Here is a 20,254-nt window from a genome sequence, read left to right as displayed (position 1 = left end):
ATCACAGGAATACATGATTAGGTATATAGTAGGTTACCTATGTATTTCCATTCCAAATTCTTAAGATTGCATTTTCACATGTATTACCATAACACAGAACAACACTACCTTCCTAGGCTGCTTGCTAAAGTAACATCCCATCCAAACTTTTCAAGCAGAAATGAAGTCACCCCCCCCCAAACAGATGAGCTGATGTGACTCTGAGGGCATCACTATATGCCATTGTAGTTACCTACTCATACTGTATACAATAGACCAGAATAATAAAAATGTGTCCTGCCACTGTACATTGTATGTACTGGTTATGCTCAAAGAATTTTTTTTCCCCCAAATTACCTCCTTGTCTGCCATGTCAGAGTTTTGCTTTCACAGAGGGGAAGCAGTATTACATATTCTTCAGGGGCAATGCTGTTTAAAGGAGCCAGTGCATAATAAGTTAGTTTCTTTTCATCCGACCCTTCACACACTGTACAAATTTATAAACTGTGCTATACTCGAGTGGATTCCAAATTTCTGTTTTAAATTGACCTCAGAAAAATCATCATAAAAGGCCGCCATTTCACAAATGTTATTCAAAATCACTGCCATCTCCTTTATCTTTAAAGGGGCTAAATCTCGAAATGCTTAACATTTCCTGGAAGTTGTTTCGACACGTGAAGGTGTGGCATCTGTTTTCTTACAGCACAAAGTTTTGCTCAGAAAAAACAGTGCAGCGCTCTGGTTCAAAAAAGGCTACACATTAGCCAAATCTGGGGAGTTTTGGAAGCAGCAGAGACAACGTTAACAGCTACATGGAGTATGGGATAGCACAGAAAGGGGGCACTGGAAGATGGCTGCCAGAGTCAGCCTTTACTCTTGGCATGGATAAAGCAGCAAGTCACTCAGGGTAACAGATTTTCAAGGGCAATAGAACAACCTCAGGCCCATTTCTGCTTTTCTACGCTACAGACTGCTGCAGAGGAAGAGGGCAGTTTGTGTTGTGGGAATAGTTGTTGTGGGTACCCTCACAGGAGCAGGTACTGTAATAAACTACTGTCAGCACAACGAGCAGTAAAACCACACCCAATTCCAGTGCTATCTTCTCCTCTCCTAGTACCCTCACTTTTGGAGTGGCAGAATTGTTTTTCCTGCCTGGATGAATAATGTTAATCATATGCTGCTTTGGAAGTGTAAGAGAACAGGGCAGGTGGTAGTGGGAGTTAATAATAAAAGTGGAAAATAGAAGGGATTGAGCTCCTTACTCCTACCCTGAAGTAGAAGTCACCTTGCTGTGCACTCTGGGAGATGGCAGAGAAACCAAGTCTGGCGAAATCTTCTCAAGTCACAGCATTTTAGCACTTCAGGAAAAGCTCACATTAAAATGTAAATATCCTCCACATCCCATGACTTTAGAGCTAAAAATCCAGACAGATTTCTGTAGGAGACCTCTAAGTCCGGACATCATGCACAATGCCCCTAACCATCTCTGACTGCCTTGAAAGGTTCCCTGCCTTGGACTACGGGCAATGACTTTTTCCAGACCAAGACCCTCTCAAAGACTGCAGTCTTTTTTTTCCGGCTGGCATTTGGGCAGAGCACTTGAGCAGCAGGAGGTAGCAGAGTGTCTAATTTGTTTGCATGGTTCAGAAGCAAGGGACACCCTGGCATAGAAAAGGGATGAGAGCTGAGGAAAGCTTGCTGGGATCTTGGCCAGATGTCCTAAGACAGTATGAAGGAAAGATCACTAGAATAAACAGCAATTAGGTTTAACTATTTGAACAACTAACAGTTACTACAAATGATACTCTTTAAGGAACCACATTGGTTATACTTACCAAAGAATACAGAGACAATTGACTGGAGATAAGCAAAGAGATTAGAATAATTTAAAATAATTACTGAAATGTTTTGAATGTTGGAGGTGTTCCTATTTTAAACAATACTCAAGGAATCAAAATATAATTACTCCAGTAAGCCACAGAAAGAGCTTGGAGGTGAGGGGGCTGTTAGGATTTTCCGGTAGCAAACTAGAGGTTAGCAAAGCTTGTCTGAGGGTAACCATTCAAAAAATAACAGGAATAGCTGATACATAAGGAGAGTGCTTGATGTTTCTTGGCTGTTCTTTATTCACCTTCTAACATTATTTTAATAATGTCTAATAATGCCTTTGCAGTTAGAAAGAAATAAAGGGAAAAATATGAAAGCAGGAAGCAAGAAGAGGCATGCTGAAGTAGAATCTATATGAAATCACTTTATGGGGAAAATATTGTAAGGTCATTCTTACAGCAAAAAGCCATTTTCAGTAAACTTTCTTCAGCCTACTGATGTCAGCGTCCCCTCAATATAAACTTACTGCTGTGCTGTACAAGAAAACCAAGTTTCCATATTCATAAACCTCATATTAGTTACTTCCAATCATACAGCCTTTAATACAGAAATTAAACATTTAGTTGCTTAACTAATGCCTGATAATTACTAATATTGGAGATAATAGCCTTTTCAAATGAAAGTGTAGAACTTGCTTGGATCCAGAGAGCCCAAATTAACTGACAAAGACCTATTAAAGGGGATAAAAATCAAACCTATTTTCATCAGTTTTTATCTCAGATAGGCAGCACTTGAATTTGAAAGCTCTAAGTTCAGCAATTGCTCCAAAGTAATACTGCCAGAAGATGCCATAYGGCCATTTTCTCTATGTATCTGGTTTGCTCTATAAGATTTAATTTGCTTCTGTTAACAAAATCTACAGAAATGTCCAGAAATTTTTTTTAGACTATGGATACAAAATAAGATGAACTTGGCTGTCAAATGAACAGTGTAAAAAAACCTGCATGGAAACAGCAGACACTGATCTCACAATCTAGTATTATTAACACCATCGCTAACTGTAAATACTAAATGGTGACTCACTGAGTGCTAGCTGTATGTAAACATACTGTATCTATTGATCAGGAAGTTGAAGTCTTGGAAACTCAGCCAAGAGTAAACATTTTAAATTATACCGGATTCTTTGATATAAAGGTGATGCTGGAGATTAATAATATACTCAGAATCCTGGATTCCAGAGATAGCACAAGTGACTGTTGACCCTCTGCAATTTACAACAATATTTATAACCAACAGACATTAAAAAAAACTCATCAGCCTACAAAATGATAATTGATATTTGATAATTTTTATATTACTTAATTTTCTGCCCCAAAAGCTCAATGCAACATAACTTCCTAGAATGCTAGATTTAATTTGTATCAGAAAGATTCTGCTTTTTGCATCTCACTTATAAGTGGATTTAAAGCAAAGCATATAATCTGTGAACAAATCTACAGCAAAGAATTTAAGAAAAATTAAGAGTAAATTGAATAACCAAAGACAGACTGTATCAGTCCCATGACTGAATTCAGGTTGATACATTGTCTCTATGTAAAAGACCTCTGCTTTTTTTTTTCTTTTTCTTTTTTTTTTTTTTTTTTGAGACATCTCAATATTCCCATTACTCATGAGAGACTTTAAAACCACAATAGCAAAATTAGATGTAGAAATCAATGATCTCAGAATCTTTGCAGACAGAAGAAACAGCAGCGCAGCAGGTAGCAGCAACACAATCAACAGAGAGAGAAACCAGAGAACCAGGCGCAACACGAGCTTCCTCTTGCCGACACAACACAGCATCGCGGGCAGGTATTCGGATCAGACAAATCAGGCACCACACGATGCTTTGCTGTGGGTGAGCACCAGCCTGCCAGCCAGGGAGCTCACAACTCCCGCTGAAGACTCTTTGCATTGCTCAGAGCAAGCATCCCCCCTCAGCAGTGGCTCTCCAGGGAGCTCTGACTGACAGGCCAACAGCGACCACTGGGTTGTGGCTGTAGGCTCCAAAAGAGGCATCTGAGAAACGGGCCAGAGAGCAGCAGCAGAGAAGAGGTTTCAGGGCACACTGTCCTTGGCCAGCTGATGGGACAGAGCCCAACTCGCCCTTCTGCAGTCGGGACCTTCCCCCAGCGACTGCTGAAGCAAACTCACATTCCTCCCCACCTTCTGATAAATACAAAGCCTCCTAGTGCACAAAAACGGGAAACAGATTTTAAAATATCTTTAAGGTCTTTCCTCATGAAACACACTATCCAGGCTCTATCTGTGCAAGAACCGACATGTCACAAAACAAAATGCCTGACAAGCTGCATCAGCCTGTCTCCCCACATTTTCTTTTTCAGAGCACACAGAACAGTACATGTTTTAYCTGTTTGCTTGCAATTTAGTGTGTATTTTATAGGATGTTGCCTGAGAGGGCAGCCACACAGGAGAAAGGAAGGCAACCACTCCCCCCCCACAGCAGCCAGCTACTACGTTGAACAGAGTCTGGGGGAAGGGAGGGAGGCGCTTTTCCCGCAGAGCAACTGAGCATGCGCGGGCGATGGGGGGCGGGGGCGGGGGTGGGAAGGTTCCAGAAGGTGTGTGCGGAGCCCGGGGAGGCTAGGGAAGGTGAGGCGGAGTGTTGTTAGGGAGCCTGCAGCGTGGTGTACGCGGCTGGGGAGAGCGGGGAGCGGACATAGGTGTGGGTCTGAGCAGTGACAGTCCTAGGAAGCCAGGAGGAAGGTGCAGAGGGTGGCTGAGGCGTGGCAGGTTGCTGGGGAGAAGTACACTGGGGAGAAGGGCCATACTGTGGTGCTGTAGTGGACAAGGAGATGTGTTTACAGCTCATTCCCTCCCAATTTTTTCTTTTTTTATCGGAGTAATTCAGAGCCTCTCTGCTTAAAATGATGGTGGTTCTAGTCTGTTCTTCAGTAAAGCTCAGTTTTAATGGGGAGGGCACTATCAGGCAGTGCCACAGTCTGAACTTGCTAAGTGCTGTGCAATGTTCACAGCTCAAACATGGCTAGTTTTGGTTAAAGGCCTGCACCCAAGAAGTAAAAGCATTTCTGTTACCAAATACAGCACGTGGGTCACCAACCATTGCTGAAATACGGAGGATGACACTCTGATGACACTAATATTTCTCTTAAGTCCTCTGAGACATTCCAGCACTATCGGGAAGTTTTTTTTCCCYCTAAAAGGGGCCTGTGATCAGTCTAGGAGAAATAAGAGATCTTAAATCATGGAGTTCGCATCATTTTTCAGAGGACTGTTGAAAAAACCCATGTTTCATTTTGGGAAATAATACTGTTTATCCCTTCCTATGCATTTACAATAGTTCTGGGTTGCCAGGCATCACTTTTTGCTGACACTTAATTTCCATTAATTTGGATGTGTTGCTTGTAATGTAGCTAAGGTGGTTGGCTAATCTCAGGACAGCGTGCAGTCGAGATTTTTTTTGTTTGTTTATAGATAAGAAACAGTTYGAACTCCCCAGACAGTTCTCTTTATCAAGTATCCTCTTCACACCTGCTTTGGACTGCATTGGTGAAGTTATTTTCAAGGTATGTCTGAATATGCACTAGCAGTCTGCACAGCAAGCACATCCATTGACTTTCTTGGATTATTAGTAAATATATGATTGGTATATAGTGTACCTCTGTAGCATGGGGACACAACTGGAAGTATTTGCTAGTCTTTGGAGAGAGAAACTCTTTAACTACCATGGGTGTAGTTGCAGTGTTTGTGTATTGCACCAGTGAGTGCTTTTGCATCAGCTTGTTTATGTTCAGTTAGCATCATTATTCTTGGATATTAAGCATCCAGTGATTCAGACCCATTTACCTAGGCAATTGTGAGAACAACTCCAATACTACGTACCAAAGTCACACAGATAATCACTAAAGGCTTTGGTTTGTAATAGTAAAATGGATAGAATCAGAGTAACTTCTTGCTACTTTGAATACTTCTGCCTATTTTTGCATTGATATCCACAGAACTCCAGTGTCAAAAGCACAGTGGAAAAGTTTTGCTGTTTTTGTGGTTTGTGGTGGAAAACTGAGCAATCTCTGAAATGCTCAAACTTCATGTTTGGGTTTTGACATCAAGGCATGATAATTGAGTTTCTACTCCTAGTAGATGTTACATGGTTTGAAACAAAGCTGCTCAGCAGTATCATTTGCAGATGATCCTAAAGCAAGAGTGTCAGCAAAGAATTGTAGGATATGGAAATCTGGAAAGTGTTTCCATGGAGTACTGGAAAAAATCCCAGCAAAAATGGGAATTTTGAATTGGAGATGTCTGTTTCAGAATCATCCTACTGACTCATGATTGTGTGAGCATCTGCAGTGTCTTTACTGATGGTAAACTGTAGTCACACTGGGACACTTCATCCTGGCAAAAGCAACAAAAAGTTCATTTGTTAAGGTTGCAAGTCACAGATGCTACCTAATTGCATGGTTAACAGAGCCTTTATAATTTCCACAAATTCTTGAGCTATCATTCTACTTTTGTATTGTAACATTCGATTCAATGCGTACAATACTATTTTGTGGAGGTAATCAGATTATGCCCACTTCAATGAGCCATTCAACTCTGCATCAACATTTAGCTATCAGTATCAAAGTATATTACTGATATATTACTGATATATTACTGAAAGTATATTACTGGTCTTAATGTAGGTCGCTGTTATTGTCAGATACAGTAATAATGACCCTGATGATCTTATGTCTCCGATTCTGCAGAAGAGAGTTGGGGAAAGAGTGTCTTTCTGAATCAGCCCTCTTTGATGGCATAGACATCTTAAATGCTGATACTTAAAAATGTTACTCTGGTAACAATGCTACTCTGGTAAATTGGTAGTCTTTTTAATAAGAGTAAACCTTTAAGGGATGTAAGCTTTCCTGAAAGCTAATCTAACAAGCCAGAGCTAAGGGMTAACATAATGTTCAACACCCATCACACATTATGTGCAAGGCTTTGACATCAACGTTTTGAATACATTCAATAATGTTTAAAAAACAGCAACTCTCTAAGCAAGAGCCCCACTGCACAGCTGTGTCTCTCCTTGGTGAAAGGATAAGAGAGTGAACAGTACCTGGCAGCTATGTAGTCTTAGATCTTAATGTATTACTGGAAGAAACTCAAATAAGGTCATGAAAGTGATGCAGCATATGATAGGATATAGCACCAGTAATTAACAGGAATAAAATAAGCTATTTGGAAATCAATTTGACTCAGTCTTGAAAATAAAGGTGCTTTCAAAGCCTAGCTCTCCATATGAAGCCTGCCAGAAGTCAATAAGGGTGCTCCAGAAGTTAAACTCCCTCACATCTATAGTTTCGGTTCTTACAGAAAAAGAAAGGATAACACAAAGAAGGTTCCTTTGTATATTTTTTTAACCCTTTGTAAGCATGTGACATTACAACATCTGCTTCTTAATGAAAGTTCAGATGCTGCCAACCCTCAGAGCAACTAGAAGCATAAGTGTCTTAAGCAGGGCAGAAAATACATGGAATTTCCTTGAATCTGTGCATTTGCCTGGGTACCACTCCACCAAACATCTCAAGGAGAGGTTGTAGTAATCAGAGGGAGTCTATGCATATATACAATATGAACTCCAGCTTTTTGGGTAAGGTCAGTGAGGAACAAAAAAACCCAGTTTTCCTAGAAATTGTAGAAGATGGATAATGCTCAGGTTCCACTTAATTTTTTTTTTTAATGGTCTTTACATTCAGGTACTTTTCAGATGTAAATTTTCAACTGCTTTTCAGAGTTACAGAATAATCCCTTTGAAGTACATGAGAATTTTAAATTTCTATAATTAAAAATGTAAACACAAGAGCAGTTCACCTTGCCAAGTATCTTACAAGCAATTTCAAGTTATCATATGCCTCAGATTCTCAACAAGCAAGCACTCTGCTGATACTCTATTCAGAAGGAAAGATATTGTATACAGTTTGGCAGTCATAGGCTCTGCAACAATTGTGACGTTAACTCAGATAGAATTATAGACATCATACCAGACTTGCATCAGTGAAACAAAGCCTGTGCCTGCATTTTTCACTTGCCTTCACTACCTTAAGCACTTTAGTCAAAGGTTTTCTATTTTGAACAGAATTGTCAACACACCCAATGGCAGTACAGTTCTCTGAACTAGCCAGAAAAGGCCAAAAGAACAGTATATTTTTGTGTGTACATAYATATATATAGAGAGAGAACAGTTTTCAGAGGTGGAAAATTAAGTCTTGTTATAAGTTTAACTGATCTAGCTTATTTGAAAAAGATATCTTAGGCAGATAAGATATTAAATGCATTTATCCCTGAATGACCTGAATTCTTAGAAAGATATCGGTATATTACACTTCTGATAGTAAATTCATTTGGCAAGCATTTTATTTGTATTGGATTGTAGATATGTAACATACAGGCATGTTTCTGTTACTGCTCCCTCTCTACTTGTTCTTACACTGAAAACACTTGAGAAACTAGACATTCCAGATGAGTAATTCAAGTAATAGAACATGGACCTGAAAGGAAAATCTAGAATAAAAAAGTTTGAGAACAACTCATTGCAACTCCTCTTGCAGCCATTACTTTAACACAGGGCACAAGAGAGGACTGCTCCTACTTACAAATATAAGGACTACAATTATAGCTGAATCTTCAGTTTAGTTCTGTGAACGATAGTTCTTTGTATTTGCCCTTCACCTGTGCATATGAGACACTTACAACCTAACCCAAGGGGATAAATCCAATTTTGAGGAATTAAAGATGTAACCACATGGCACAACRTAGTGATACAGTACGATATTGTGTTTGTTTAAAAAATTGGAAAAAATGCCAAAATCAAGCCAATTTGRTAGTCTTAGCTTTCCAACTGATTCCTCATATTTTGTTATGTCTGATCTCCTTTACAAACCTCTAAATATTGAAAGTGCACATGCACTTGATCATGCAAGACTTTCAAACTATGTTCTTATTTCCCCATGAAAAAAAAATGTTCTTACAATAACTGAAGCTGCGTGGCTGGTAATTGCATATAGCTAGACTATATTTCATCACACACAGAAGAAAGAGCTTTCAAGTCTGAATCTGTATTGTGTATTAAGGTGAAAAATGAGAAAAAAAATACCAAATCTCTGTAAGAAAACATATTGCTGACATCATTATGATATTCTCTGTGAAAATAAGCACAAAATGGCTACTAGTTTCTCTGGACAACGAAGCCTTACCACATTTAAATGATCACTTCACAGAAAGAGATGTGGTAGAGACATAGCTATCTATACAAGAGGGTAAAGCAACAAAATAATCAGGATACAAATTGCAGATATTCTGCAATTACAGCATTATACAGTATTTATATTAGTCAGAGATGGAGATATGCAAAAGTGATACAAGTCATTCATTCTTGCTGCAATAGCTGAATGTATTTCCTTTACAGTTTTCCATATGCAGTGCTTGCCCGGCCAAGAAAAAATTACATTTGCATACTGTTCTCTAAACTACTTTGTTCTCTAAACTGTGTGCATGGAACTACCATCATTAAAACCTTCACAATTTTTACAGCTTTGATTCGGTTTCATTTGCTCCATAACATCTTTTTGTTCTTTTTTAGAATTGGAAAGAGGTTTCCAAACTTCAGAACAAAATAGAAGTCCTATTTTTCAAATATCTTCTAAAACAATTCAGAAGTCAAAGTGGTTTTTTCATAGTGAATATTCATTTTTTTTGTTCCAAGTCAACCAAGAAGCATGAAAAAGGATCAAACATAACAAGGGTAAATTAAAGTATATGCTTGAAAGTATTTTCTTAGTATGTATGTTATATTAGCATCAATAGGAGACTATCTGTTATAAAATGGACACACATTAAAGGGCAGTGTAAATATGTGATTGTCATTGACTTCCTGGTGCCAGCTCTTAATATTTGTGTAAATACAGGTTTTGTTTTCCTTCTGTAGCAGTAGAGGTCARAGCTTGTACTTAATGGATTCCTGGTTCAGACAATATATTTGCTTTTCATTTCGTATCTGCTAATCAAATCTGATTATCAAATTAATGGAGTTGTGATGTAACAAGTGGCAAATAATTGTATCTTTTTATTCTAAACCCAGCTTGATCATGAATTCAAAACTGCATGGCAATTGTGAGGCTAGCCATTACAAGAACTTCAGCTGCCTGTTGTTCTATGACTTAATTAACTGGTTTCTAACTAAGCTAGAAACATTTCAATCACATCTGCTTTTATGTATGTTTGTTAAAACTCAGCAATGGGACGTTGATATTTTTCTTTCCACTCATTTGCTTTATTTGCTGTATGGAGTTAAAAGGTATGCTGCTCAACAGAATTGCTGATTCAGAATAATTTTTGAGTTTCCCTTAAAAAGGAATACGGATCAATTGTTTAAGCCTAAAAGCTGAAAAATGTTGACTTGCACTTTTCTAAATTTTGCTCTTACGATTACATATTGCCCACACTAAACAGCCCAGAGGAAAAAATGACATATCAGGAACTACAAAGATAATTAGTATTGACTTTTTATCTATCKGGGTGAAAAGGGAGCAGACCTGGTTTTGATTTTGTGCAGCATAAAGTCTAATCTGTCTTTATCTTTTGATGTGAGATCATCCTGAATAGTCATAGTGAGAAAGAGTACCTTTATTTTCACTACTGGAAGCAAATGAAACTGAAATGATAGAACCAGTGTTTTCCTCCACAGATCAGCTAAACTAAAAAAGAAAACTTGACTCTGTGAGATACTGCACAGATATTGATCATGATAGTATTTGAGAGTTTGTTTATCTTTTCACAATATGTGATTCTGTGCTTTTCTGTCAGCACTGTAACTAAATTGACTAAAGCTCAGTGTTACAGAACAAACTCTGCAACCCAAACTACTAAAGAGGTCAAAATCCAAAGCARTTGAGCCCAGAATCAACACCACAGAATTCAGAAAGGTAACAGACTGCAGGAGATAGGAGGGGAGTTTGCCTTCCTCTTTTTCCTGTCCACAGAAAGGAAAACATGTTGTTTAAGAACTGCNAAAAAAAAAAAAAAAAAAAAAAAAAAAAAAAAAAAAAAAAAACTTCACACATTTTACTCCAAAAAGTCTTTAAATGTTTTGTCTCAGTTCCTGTCTTCAGGCCAGCAGATATGCTTCAGAGCACTGTGGGAGTGGCAGATTTTCTCAGCCTCTCAAGCTGGCAGGATACAAAGAGTGAATGACAGCAAAGGAGGTCCCCACAGCCACAGTATCCGAGATATTCATCAGGGTGAATGCCAAAGGCACAAAGCCAACACAGGGAGGTCTCAGGCTATTGTCCCAAGAAATTACAAACTAATGAATTCCTTACCACTTTAGAAGCATGTATTTTTAAGATGGTGTTCTAGGTTTTTTTCTTAAGTATATGAGAAAGACTTGACTGTATACTCATTTAAGCCATGGAAGTACTGCTGGCAACAATGACAGAATGCTCTATGTTAGTTTTATATATACTATATACTTCCTATTTTATATTCTGTTTTAGTCTACACACACTGTAATACAAGAAATAAAATCTTTCACAACATTTATAACCACTGTTTCTATGTATACTGCAAGAGTATAATTTACATAGATATCTATAGTCAAATATCTGAGGACAGCAGAACTGGAGACCTAACAATCCATTCAATGGCATTTTTCTGGTTGTGTGTCCCGTATTGCCTAACTTTTGAAGATTACATCTGATAAATTTTGGAATTATGGTACATTTTCTAGATACTGAGGAACTATCTTGATTTTTGTGACCACGAGGAAATCAGAAAGTGCTGATTTCTACTAAAATTAGAAGATGGATTGTTAGTCTCTGATGGCACAATCACACTGGGCATCTTCTAAGTACTACTTCGGAGACAGAGTTTAATTGTAGGAAGTGTACAAAGACCATGAAGAGATTCAAGAAGAAAGGCACACAGGAATAAAGGAACATAATGAGACTGGAATATAAAGCAGATATTAGGGGTTTCTGAAGGCAGGATGTAGGCTAAGGGAAAAGGATAATGGCAGAATTTCTTCTTCATCAAAATTTGAACACATTCTATGTGTGTATATCTATTTTAATGTCAGTTTCTTTGGAAAGCATGTGGGCAGCCAGGGCAGCCATCTGGCTATCCTATCTGTTTGCCTGATTGCCTGCTAGCTACTCAAACAGCCAAGCAGGAGCCTCCAATGTGTGCAATAAGCTTAGCCTACAGCAGTAATAGTATGTGTAATCCTTTACTCCCTAGGTAGATTACATGGAAGATAACAACGAGAAACAGGCAGACAAAACGAGAGCTGGTTTTCCTCGTATCCAGCATAGTGGTGCCAGATACGTTGATCTTTCGGTTTATTTTGAGGTAATGGAATGCCAGTGAAATTAAGTTGTGTAAGGTAAAACGCATAATACTCCATTTAATTCTGACTTGGCAGAATTGGTCTAGTCTTTGCATTCCTCTTTTCCTTCCTCTCATATGTTCAGTGTACTGGCTATTCTGGTAATTATTCAGAGAATTTTATCTGAAGTACTAAATATTTACTACTTACCTTTTTTCTTTACTTTTTTAACTGTTTCTGTGAGAGCAAAAGACCCGGAGATTATCTAATTGGGCACAAAATGCTCAATATGCATTACAGACTAAGAAAATCTCCTTTTAACTCTTTTCCATTGTAGCAGAAAAGTCAAAAAAATCCATTATTTTACAATAACACACAGAAAAAGATAATCTGTACTTTTTTCAGTTATCCCTGTACAAGACAAAATACTTTCATTCATTGTTTAAAGCTTTTTCTAATCTGGAGTTAAATTCTGTTTATATTAATAATTCACAAACTTGTGCATGGGAGATGTAGTCAGCATATATTCAGTCGTCTCTGTAGGAATTTTGTGTTTCTGCCCTATAAAGCAGTGGTACTAATGATCAGTTAAAATCATGAGTGATACAGATATGTTTCTGTTCTTGTCATATGCAAAATTCTTTAAAGAAATTTAGATGTTTCTGAGGAATGTCCTCATTTGTGACAACTGTACAGAGTTTAATTTGCCACAACATGAACTTAGTAAGATTTAAAGATAGATTAGATATTGAAGGAAAGATTCTGTCATATATACATATTGTGAAATTTTAACATTCTAACTTCAGGTGCTATTTTGGATAAGATACTGGATGTGAGGGCACCTGAAATCTGTTTTATGTGGCAATCTTATTTTCCAATTTCATTTTCCAGATATTTCAAACTTCTTTCCAAATCTCAATCCACACCAGATATGTTCAAATATGCATAGAAGTTAAGGGGTATTCACAGAAAATAGAGATACCTTGAAACAATCTACACTGGAAAAGCCCACCATTTGATCACCATTTCCTTTAAATCTGTATGCAAGGGTGTAGGAATGGCTTGTTACTCTCCATAGCATAATAGTTGCTACAAAACACTGCCAGATACTGATTTTTTCACTGGAATGAAGTTTCACAGTCCATTTGATGGCAGATAGAAGCTGGAATTGTCAGTCACAGCCAATGTCTCAGTCATAAAGAATAACAATAACCCCAGTGGTATTCAAGAGCCTATCAGTTAAAATTTCATTTTACCTTATTCTGATACAACATTTCTGAGATTAAAGGTCATATTCAATGAACACAACTACTACTTTTATCAATATTCTAAAACATTTGCTCAAAGACCAGTTATCTAAAATAATCTAGAACTTAATATATATTTTAATTGTCTCATGTTAAAATACTATATTTTGCCATGATTCAAAATTGGGATAATGTGGAAAATCAAATATTACTACACACACACACACACACACCCCACCAGCTGCTGTGTGAAATAGATTGCTACCAAGCTGTAGCTGATATTTATACCTGGGATTTTACCAAATCTGGAAACCATCTTAAGACAGTAGCGCAAGCTATAGAAGTTGGAAATGACTGGAACATCCACAAGGCCTAGAATTAATCAAATGCTGTATATTGATTTGGCTCTGTGGAAAGAAATGTAGCTGTATGTTCAAACATGTTCGGGTCTGCTAAATAATACACAAGCAATATATTACTGAAAATGGAATGTTTTCATAGGGATTTTTTTAAAGGCATCAGAATAGCCTTAAAGTAGACATACATAGTATTTCCTACATAAATTGTACTGTGCAAAAAGGCTTGTTACTTAGTTTAACTGTTATAACTCTCTCAATATGCTTAATTTCTAACTTTACATTAACTCCTTTGTCATTTCACAATCTTCTGGAAGTATGCATGATGCTGGAAAGTGAAATACAGCTAAATATTGAGCAATTATTACTTAACATTATATACAGCCATAATAGTCTTTGCTCACCTGTACAATGCGGTTTCCAACAGTTACAATGTCAGCAAATTGTTTATAATGATGACATGGAAAAGGTGTCATTCTCTCTTAGAACTGGACAAAACTGAATAAATGCCTGTAGAATAGCATTTTTTATATCTAAAGCTAAATACAGTTTTCCACAAAACTCTTTTATACTTTCGTAAAGTATAAAAGTATACTTTTGTACTTTCCTAAGTAACTATTCTTTTACTAAGGGCCTATTTATTTCTCACTGTCTTCCAGCAGATGCTTTATTTTTGGTCGATGGTCCTAACTTGTCTGATTAAATATAGTTCTAGATGCTCCTTTTAGTTCATTTTATTTACATCATCATTGAATATCCTCATAAAATACTAACTTGCTTACTGAATTATAAGCATTTAGGCTGATTCAGTGAAATTCCTTCCTGGATAGCTGAGGAGAAATTTTTTATCCTGATCTCTCTAATAGAATGAATGGCAGCTAAGAACACTGCTACAAATCCTGGGAACAGAAAATAACAATACTGTGTAAGAAGGATTTGTAGTAACTTTTACCAGTATCTGAACTTGATGAGTTCTTCTGAAGGTTCATGAAAGAAAGACATAAAAGATTTTGACAAAGACTGTGGAGAAAAGCTTAAGGATGAGTTAAGAGGAAAATAAGCTGTTAGGTGGTATGTGGCAGCTTTGATGCCTTCTCACTCATTATCAGTGATCTTGGCTCTGCATGGTGTCAGTCTGATATGTTTGACAGCACAAAATTTGCTCTTAAATGCCCAGCTCTGGAAAGGATCTGCTCATGGAATGCTCATTGTTTTTAAGTAGAATTGCTTGACAGAAGGATTATATAGTAAAAGAAAAGCACCTGTTTGACAGAAATGATGAAAGTTTTTTCTCTGTGTAGTCGGAGGAAGGTAACTTTGTATAACGCTATCAGTGATCAAGTTCRTGAGTTGTTACGGAGTTGTTAGTTTCTGATCTGTATAGAGCAGTTATTTTCTAAAAGTGAAGAAATGAAATTCCATTTTGAGTTTCATTAATAAGAACATACAGCTGATTAGCCAGAACTGAGTGTAATATCTACGGGTAAAATATTAATAGGTGTAGATTTATTTTAGTAGGTAACTAATTATTTACTTTTTTTTAGATCAAGTAGTTTTTAAGACTCAGTATTTTTGCTGCTTGATCAAGGTTTTCAGAAGTAATTAGTGATAAGGTGTATTTATGATGATACCTTTAAGGAAAAGGTCCTGTTTATTCAGAAAGTGCTAAGGAGTCATTATGTCCTTTTTAAATACAGAAACTCCAGCATCCCAGAAGGGATTTATCCCAAAGTCACATACAAGATTTGAATATTGGAGTCAAATGTAAATCCTGTCATTGCTACATGTAATTTTAAAAAGTTAATTATTTTTACTATATTGGTGTGAAATCTCTGAAAAGGATATGTAAATAAAAAGAATCATCAAGTGCAACAGAGTCAAAGCTGATATCTAACAGGTGGATGATTATAATACCAAATACTCAATCCAGCTGAAACCGTAGAGTATGTTAATGATCAGCATACATATCTGGTCAAATATGTAGTGTCAAATTATTCTTAAATGCCTGGATTTCAAATAAACAGACTTTTTTCCCACTGAAAATACATTTTGCTCTATTTTGTTCATTTGCTTTGTTTTGTCATAAGAAAGATCCAGAAAAACTTTAAATGAAATTTTTTCAATTTGGTATCACAATTGTGTTATCAAGAGCCATGTATTTTAGCTTCCAGTTGCCAAAAAACACTCCAAAAACTGAAAGTAAACCTTTATGTCAATTAAAATTTGATCTTTCTATTTTAATTGCTGCCAGGTCCAGCCAGTTCTGATATTAGGCTAAAGGGTCTTCAGTGTCTGCACTGCACTTCTTCTRTCACTCAGAATGGATCACTCCAGGAACATGATGAGGAGCCACTTTTTCACAGAACAGAAGGACAGAGCAATAGGAACCCAAAAATGTAATAAATTGAGTAAGTGTTGCACGGGTGAAATGGGAAAGGCTAATACAGAGAAGTAATCCATACCTTCTCTATGTCTGTGGGGAAGATGCCCTGTAATTGCACTATTTTTGCTTAAAGTAGTCATAGTGGTAGTGAAAAACGACAGGATCAAGCGGGTGAAGTTCTGTTTGTACTGATTCAGTTCAGCAGTGGCAATGATGCTGTGAGCATATCCAGTGTGTTCAACATGTTTCAACTCTTATAGATAGATACAYGTGCTGTAATAGAGGTGGAACTGATCTTTTGAGGATATTGGTGAGAAAGTAGAGATGATGAATTTGTCGAAGTTGCCAAAATACTTCAGTTCAGTGGCCCTCCCGGTTTTTGACCAGACCCTGTGCCATAGACTGCCCTTGGCAGTGCTAAGACAGTAAACAAGAACTTTCTTAGCTCCTCTGACAACTTGGGAGAGAAGCTGTATTCTTCCTGTTCTTGTACCACGGAGTACCCTTTTTGCTGAATCAAAGTTCATCATTTTGCTTGAGAAGTCAAATGATGGAGAACACAGTTGTTAAGGAGAGTGAATAAATACAAAAGTTTATTACAAAAAAAAAAATCTGAGAACTGGATCTCTGTTTATTCAGGCTTTGCCACCTTTTATCTACACATTCCTTTCAGCAATTCTGAAATTCCTGCACTTCATCCTTCTACTTTGTTTACTGATACAATATTATTCCTCTCCTTATCAGGTAGTGATGATAATTTGTGTATTATTGATCTGTATTGCTTTTGGATATAATACTAAATTTGTTCAGTAAATGATGTTAAATGTGTTTGAGCTGTGACAAATAGTAGCCATTAAAAAAACCTGTAAAATGATAATGAACTGGAGGAGGTTTATGTTTTCTTTTTTCTTTTCTTTTTAAATGGCATTTAGGTGTGTTGAACTTGATAAAGAGGAGATCCTGTTTGGCGGGTACTTTGCTGTTGAAATTTCTGAAAGACATGGGAATGAGGGAGGGCATTGCAATTCTATATATAAGGCATCCAAGCTTGAAAAAGTAAGCCTAATAGGTGGYGGCAGCAGCACTGCCTGTTTTGAGTGGAGGAGAGTCCAGAAAAAAAATTCCCGTTAGGGCATGCATCATGTTTCTGACAGTATTGCTGCCTATCTTCTTCAGTTTTCTGCAATGTACAGGTAAGTCTAGATACCTCTATCCCTCTCTGCATACTGTTTGGAGGAAAATAATGCATGTTTTGAAACCAAGTGAGACACTACAAATCATGCGATTCAGGTCTTGCTTTCCATTCCCACTACCAGCAGAAACATATATATATGTTTTCTTCTCTCTCATTAGATGTTAAAATGCAACTACATATTTAATAAATGTAACTGAAATAGAACTATTTTTTGTTATTTTTTTCCTTCTTAACTTTTCTTTTGAATTATATTTACTGATATCATTGGTGGATCATTCCCTAGAACTGATGCAAAGCACAGATATTACAATACATTCCATAAATAGTTGGCATCTTTTTTTTTCTTTATAGACTTCTGTTGTGTTGTCAAAGTGCAGAATGTCTTCATCTTACAGATATTCCTCATACAGTGCTCTAGTGATGTTAATGGGGAAGCTGAACAGCTCTCCTGTGCAGAATTATGATCAAAAACTTCCTGCTTTTTTAAACAAACTGCAGAAAGTATTAAGTATGAACTATGAGATGGCATTACTTTCTAAAGAATGTTCTAGTAGAAAGAATCTTGAGCTAGAAGACAGGCAAAATATTCCAGCCTATCAAATTTTCCTTGACTCTCAAAATATCCTTTCATGTAATTTTTTAATCATTTAGAGAGTTCTGTCTTATGTTTTGATCTAGCCCACATAAATATCAGATGACTATCTTTTTTTTTTTTTTTTTTTTTTTTTTTTTTTTNTAAAGACTTGATAAGTAAATGCCTTGGTGCTCTAGCTACTCCACTTTCTTATTTATTCCTATTCCTGTAGTGTTTTCAGCGGATTCTTTGAGAGCCTTTTTTGCCATAGTTTAGTATTGCTTAAAATCATGGTTTCTTTTTATCTATTCTATATGTTCTCTATAATGTCCGTGATGATTATTACATTTAATTTTTTTAATCTAGCTGGGAGTATTTGTAACATTTTGTAACTGTTCAGTGTGCTTATACTTACAAATTTGTAAGTTAGAGAAGCTTACAAATAAGCTTTGTGAACCAATACATTATCTGCTCTGATCTAAAATGTTTATCCATTAAGTACTAGACTTCTTGTTTTACATCAAGGTCTCTAGATAAGTCTTACCTGAAATGATGTTTCAGGCATATCTTCAATTCCTGCCAGTCAAATATCCTCTGAAGAAAACTGTGCCTACTCTTAAATCCTGTGAATATAGTTTTTGCAATTACTGTGGTTTAATCCCAAGCTACAAAGCTTTTGAGTCCAGTGATAATAGATCATTGAACAAATGGAGATTTTAAAGTCAAGGACTTCAAAAAATGCAGTAACCACATGAGGTTTAGTGAATGCTCAGTAGCCAAACAGACTGATTCTACTGCTCTTTGTGGGATACTTGCCGTGATATGGGGCACAGTAAGAATATGCAAGGCCAGAGGAAGAAGTGTGAGAGAAGATGGCTCCTGAGTTGCAGGCCAACCATGAAGTGTGCACTAAAACATTGGCACAATTTCAAACGATTACTAGACAGTGATTACCAGCTACAGAGCACAACCCTGTGTGAGTAGAATTTAAAATGTTTTCATGCAGAACTTGTAGTGCTAGCTATGCATCTGAGTGTAGCAGCTTGCAACTCAGCAGCTGAGATCACTGTATGTCGTTTCTTTCTTTGGGAATGTTCTTGTTCAGGCCATCAACAAGTTACTGAGCTGTTAACCTAACATATTTGGATTTTTAGAAATTCTGTTCCATTATGCTCTTGAGTTTCCGTTTTAGTTTGTGGAGTACTATCCCACTGAAATGGTTGCAATGCCTGGGGAGAAAGAAAAAGGGGATACATCTCACTAAACTTCTGTCTTGTCATTTACACCTCAGATACCCAATGGTATTATTATTGCCTTGGCTATAGCAGTAAAAGCAGGAACCAGGCCTGGGGATTTCCCACTTTTCAGCCATGATTCCTGTGAAGAACAGATGGAAAATTACTTGTATTTTCCCAGTTTTGGTTGTTCTCTCCATTACTTCTGCCCAGATGGTGGACTAAGAATTAAAAAGCATGGGAAAAGATATATCCCGTATGTTTGTAAYGAGGAAAACAGGATTTGAGACTGAACTACTGGAAATCCCATATTGCAGTGGGTTTCTGACAGCCTTTGGTAACACTAATTGCAGAAGAATATTTTCTTGCAAACTGAAGTATGTGGTTTTCCACTGTAGTTTCTGTTCAGTGTTGTGTGACAGGACAATTCTAAATGCTGACTCTGCTTGTACTATGTTTTTAAAGAAATAAATGTACAAATATTCACCTTCTGTGTGCTTAGAGGATAATTTATCAGTGTTTTCCTTTCGCTTCTACAGCTTTTGAAGGAAATTATTGGCCCCACTTCCTTCTCCAAAGACAGAAGGAATCTCTGCAAAGAAGTAAGTACTGAACCTGGTATTTAATGTTCATGTTGCAAGTATGACTAACAGCTCTAGTCAGCAACAGTTCTGTAGTGCAGAAGACCCTGTACAAAACACATGCTCAATATAAGTCTTTGCTTCAAGGAGCTTATAATTAAAAGCTTTAGTTTTAGAAATTTTGACTGAAGGGCTTGCTGAAGAGGTGGTAAAGAACTTGTTACCTGGTATGGTAAGTTTTATAATGATTGGAAAATATTATGGTCTGCCATGCTGAGATTTTGATGTTTAAGGATGGCAAATATGAGCAGTTATAGCAGCTTTCAGCTGATGGAATCCACATTTGGAAATTTGCTCTTGAAGTTGTTCTTGCAATCTATTTGATTTTTTTCTTGTAGATCATTGCTTAATATTATCTAAGAATTTAGAAAATGGATTCTTCTGATTCTGCAAAATCCAGAAAATGAAGGAAACCTGATTCTCTGTGTAG

The 20,254-nt window shown here is 36.9% G+C and overlaps 1 protein-coding gene across 1 annotated transcript in view; it reads left to right on the top strand.

Moving 5' to 3' along the window:
• The window catches only part of MUC6 (mucin 6, oligomeric mucus/gel-forming), a gene marked incomplete at its 3' end in the record, with an annotated part of 88,356 nt that overhangs the window by 35,616 nt on the left and 32,486 nt on the right, over nucleotides 1-20,254 (top strand). Inside the window, exons 2-3 of the mRNA XM_085316228.1 lie at nucleotides 12,106-12,216; nucleotides 15,098-15,107. Coding sequence (XP_085172354.1) covers nucleotides 12,106-12,216; nucleotides 15,098-15,107 — 121 coding nt within the window. The remainder of the gene's footprint in view (nucleotides 1-12,105; nucleotides 12,217-15,097; nucleotides 15,108-20,254) is intronic.

This window comes from Rhea americana, unplaced genomic scaffold (genome assembly GCF_003343005.1).
Source record: "Rhea americana isolate MKP2758 unplaced genomic scaffold, rheAme1 scaffold_458, whole genome shotgun sequence".
In the NCBI taxonomy this organism is placed as follows: Eukaryota; Metazoa; Chordata; class Aves; order Rheiformes; family Rheidae; genus Rhea; species Rhea americana.
Note: the sequence above shows the minus strand (reverse complement) of the source record. Positions and strands in the feature narration are given on the sequence as shown.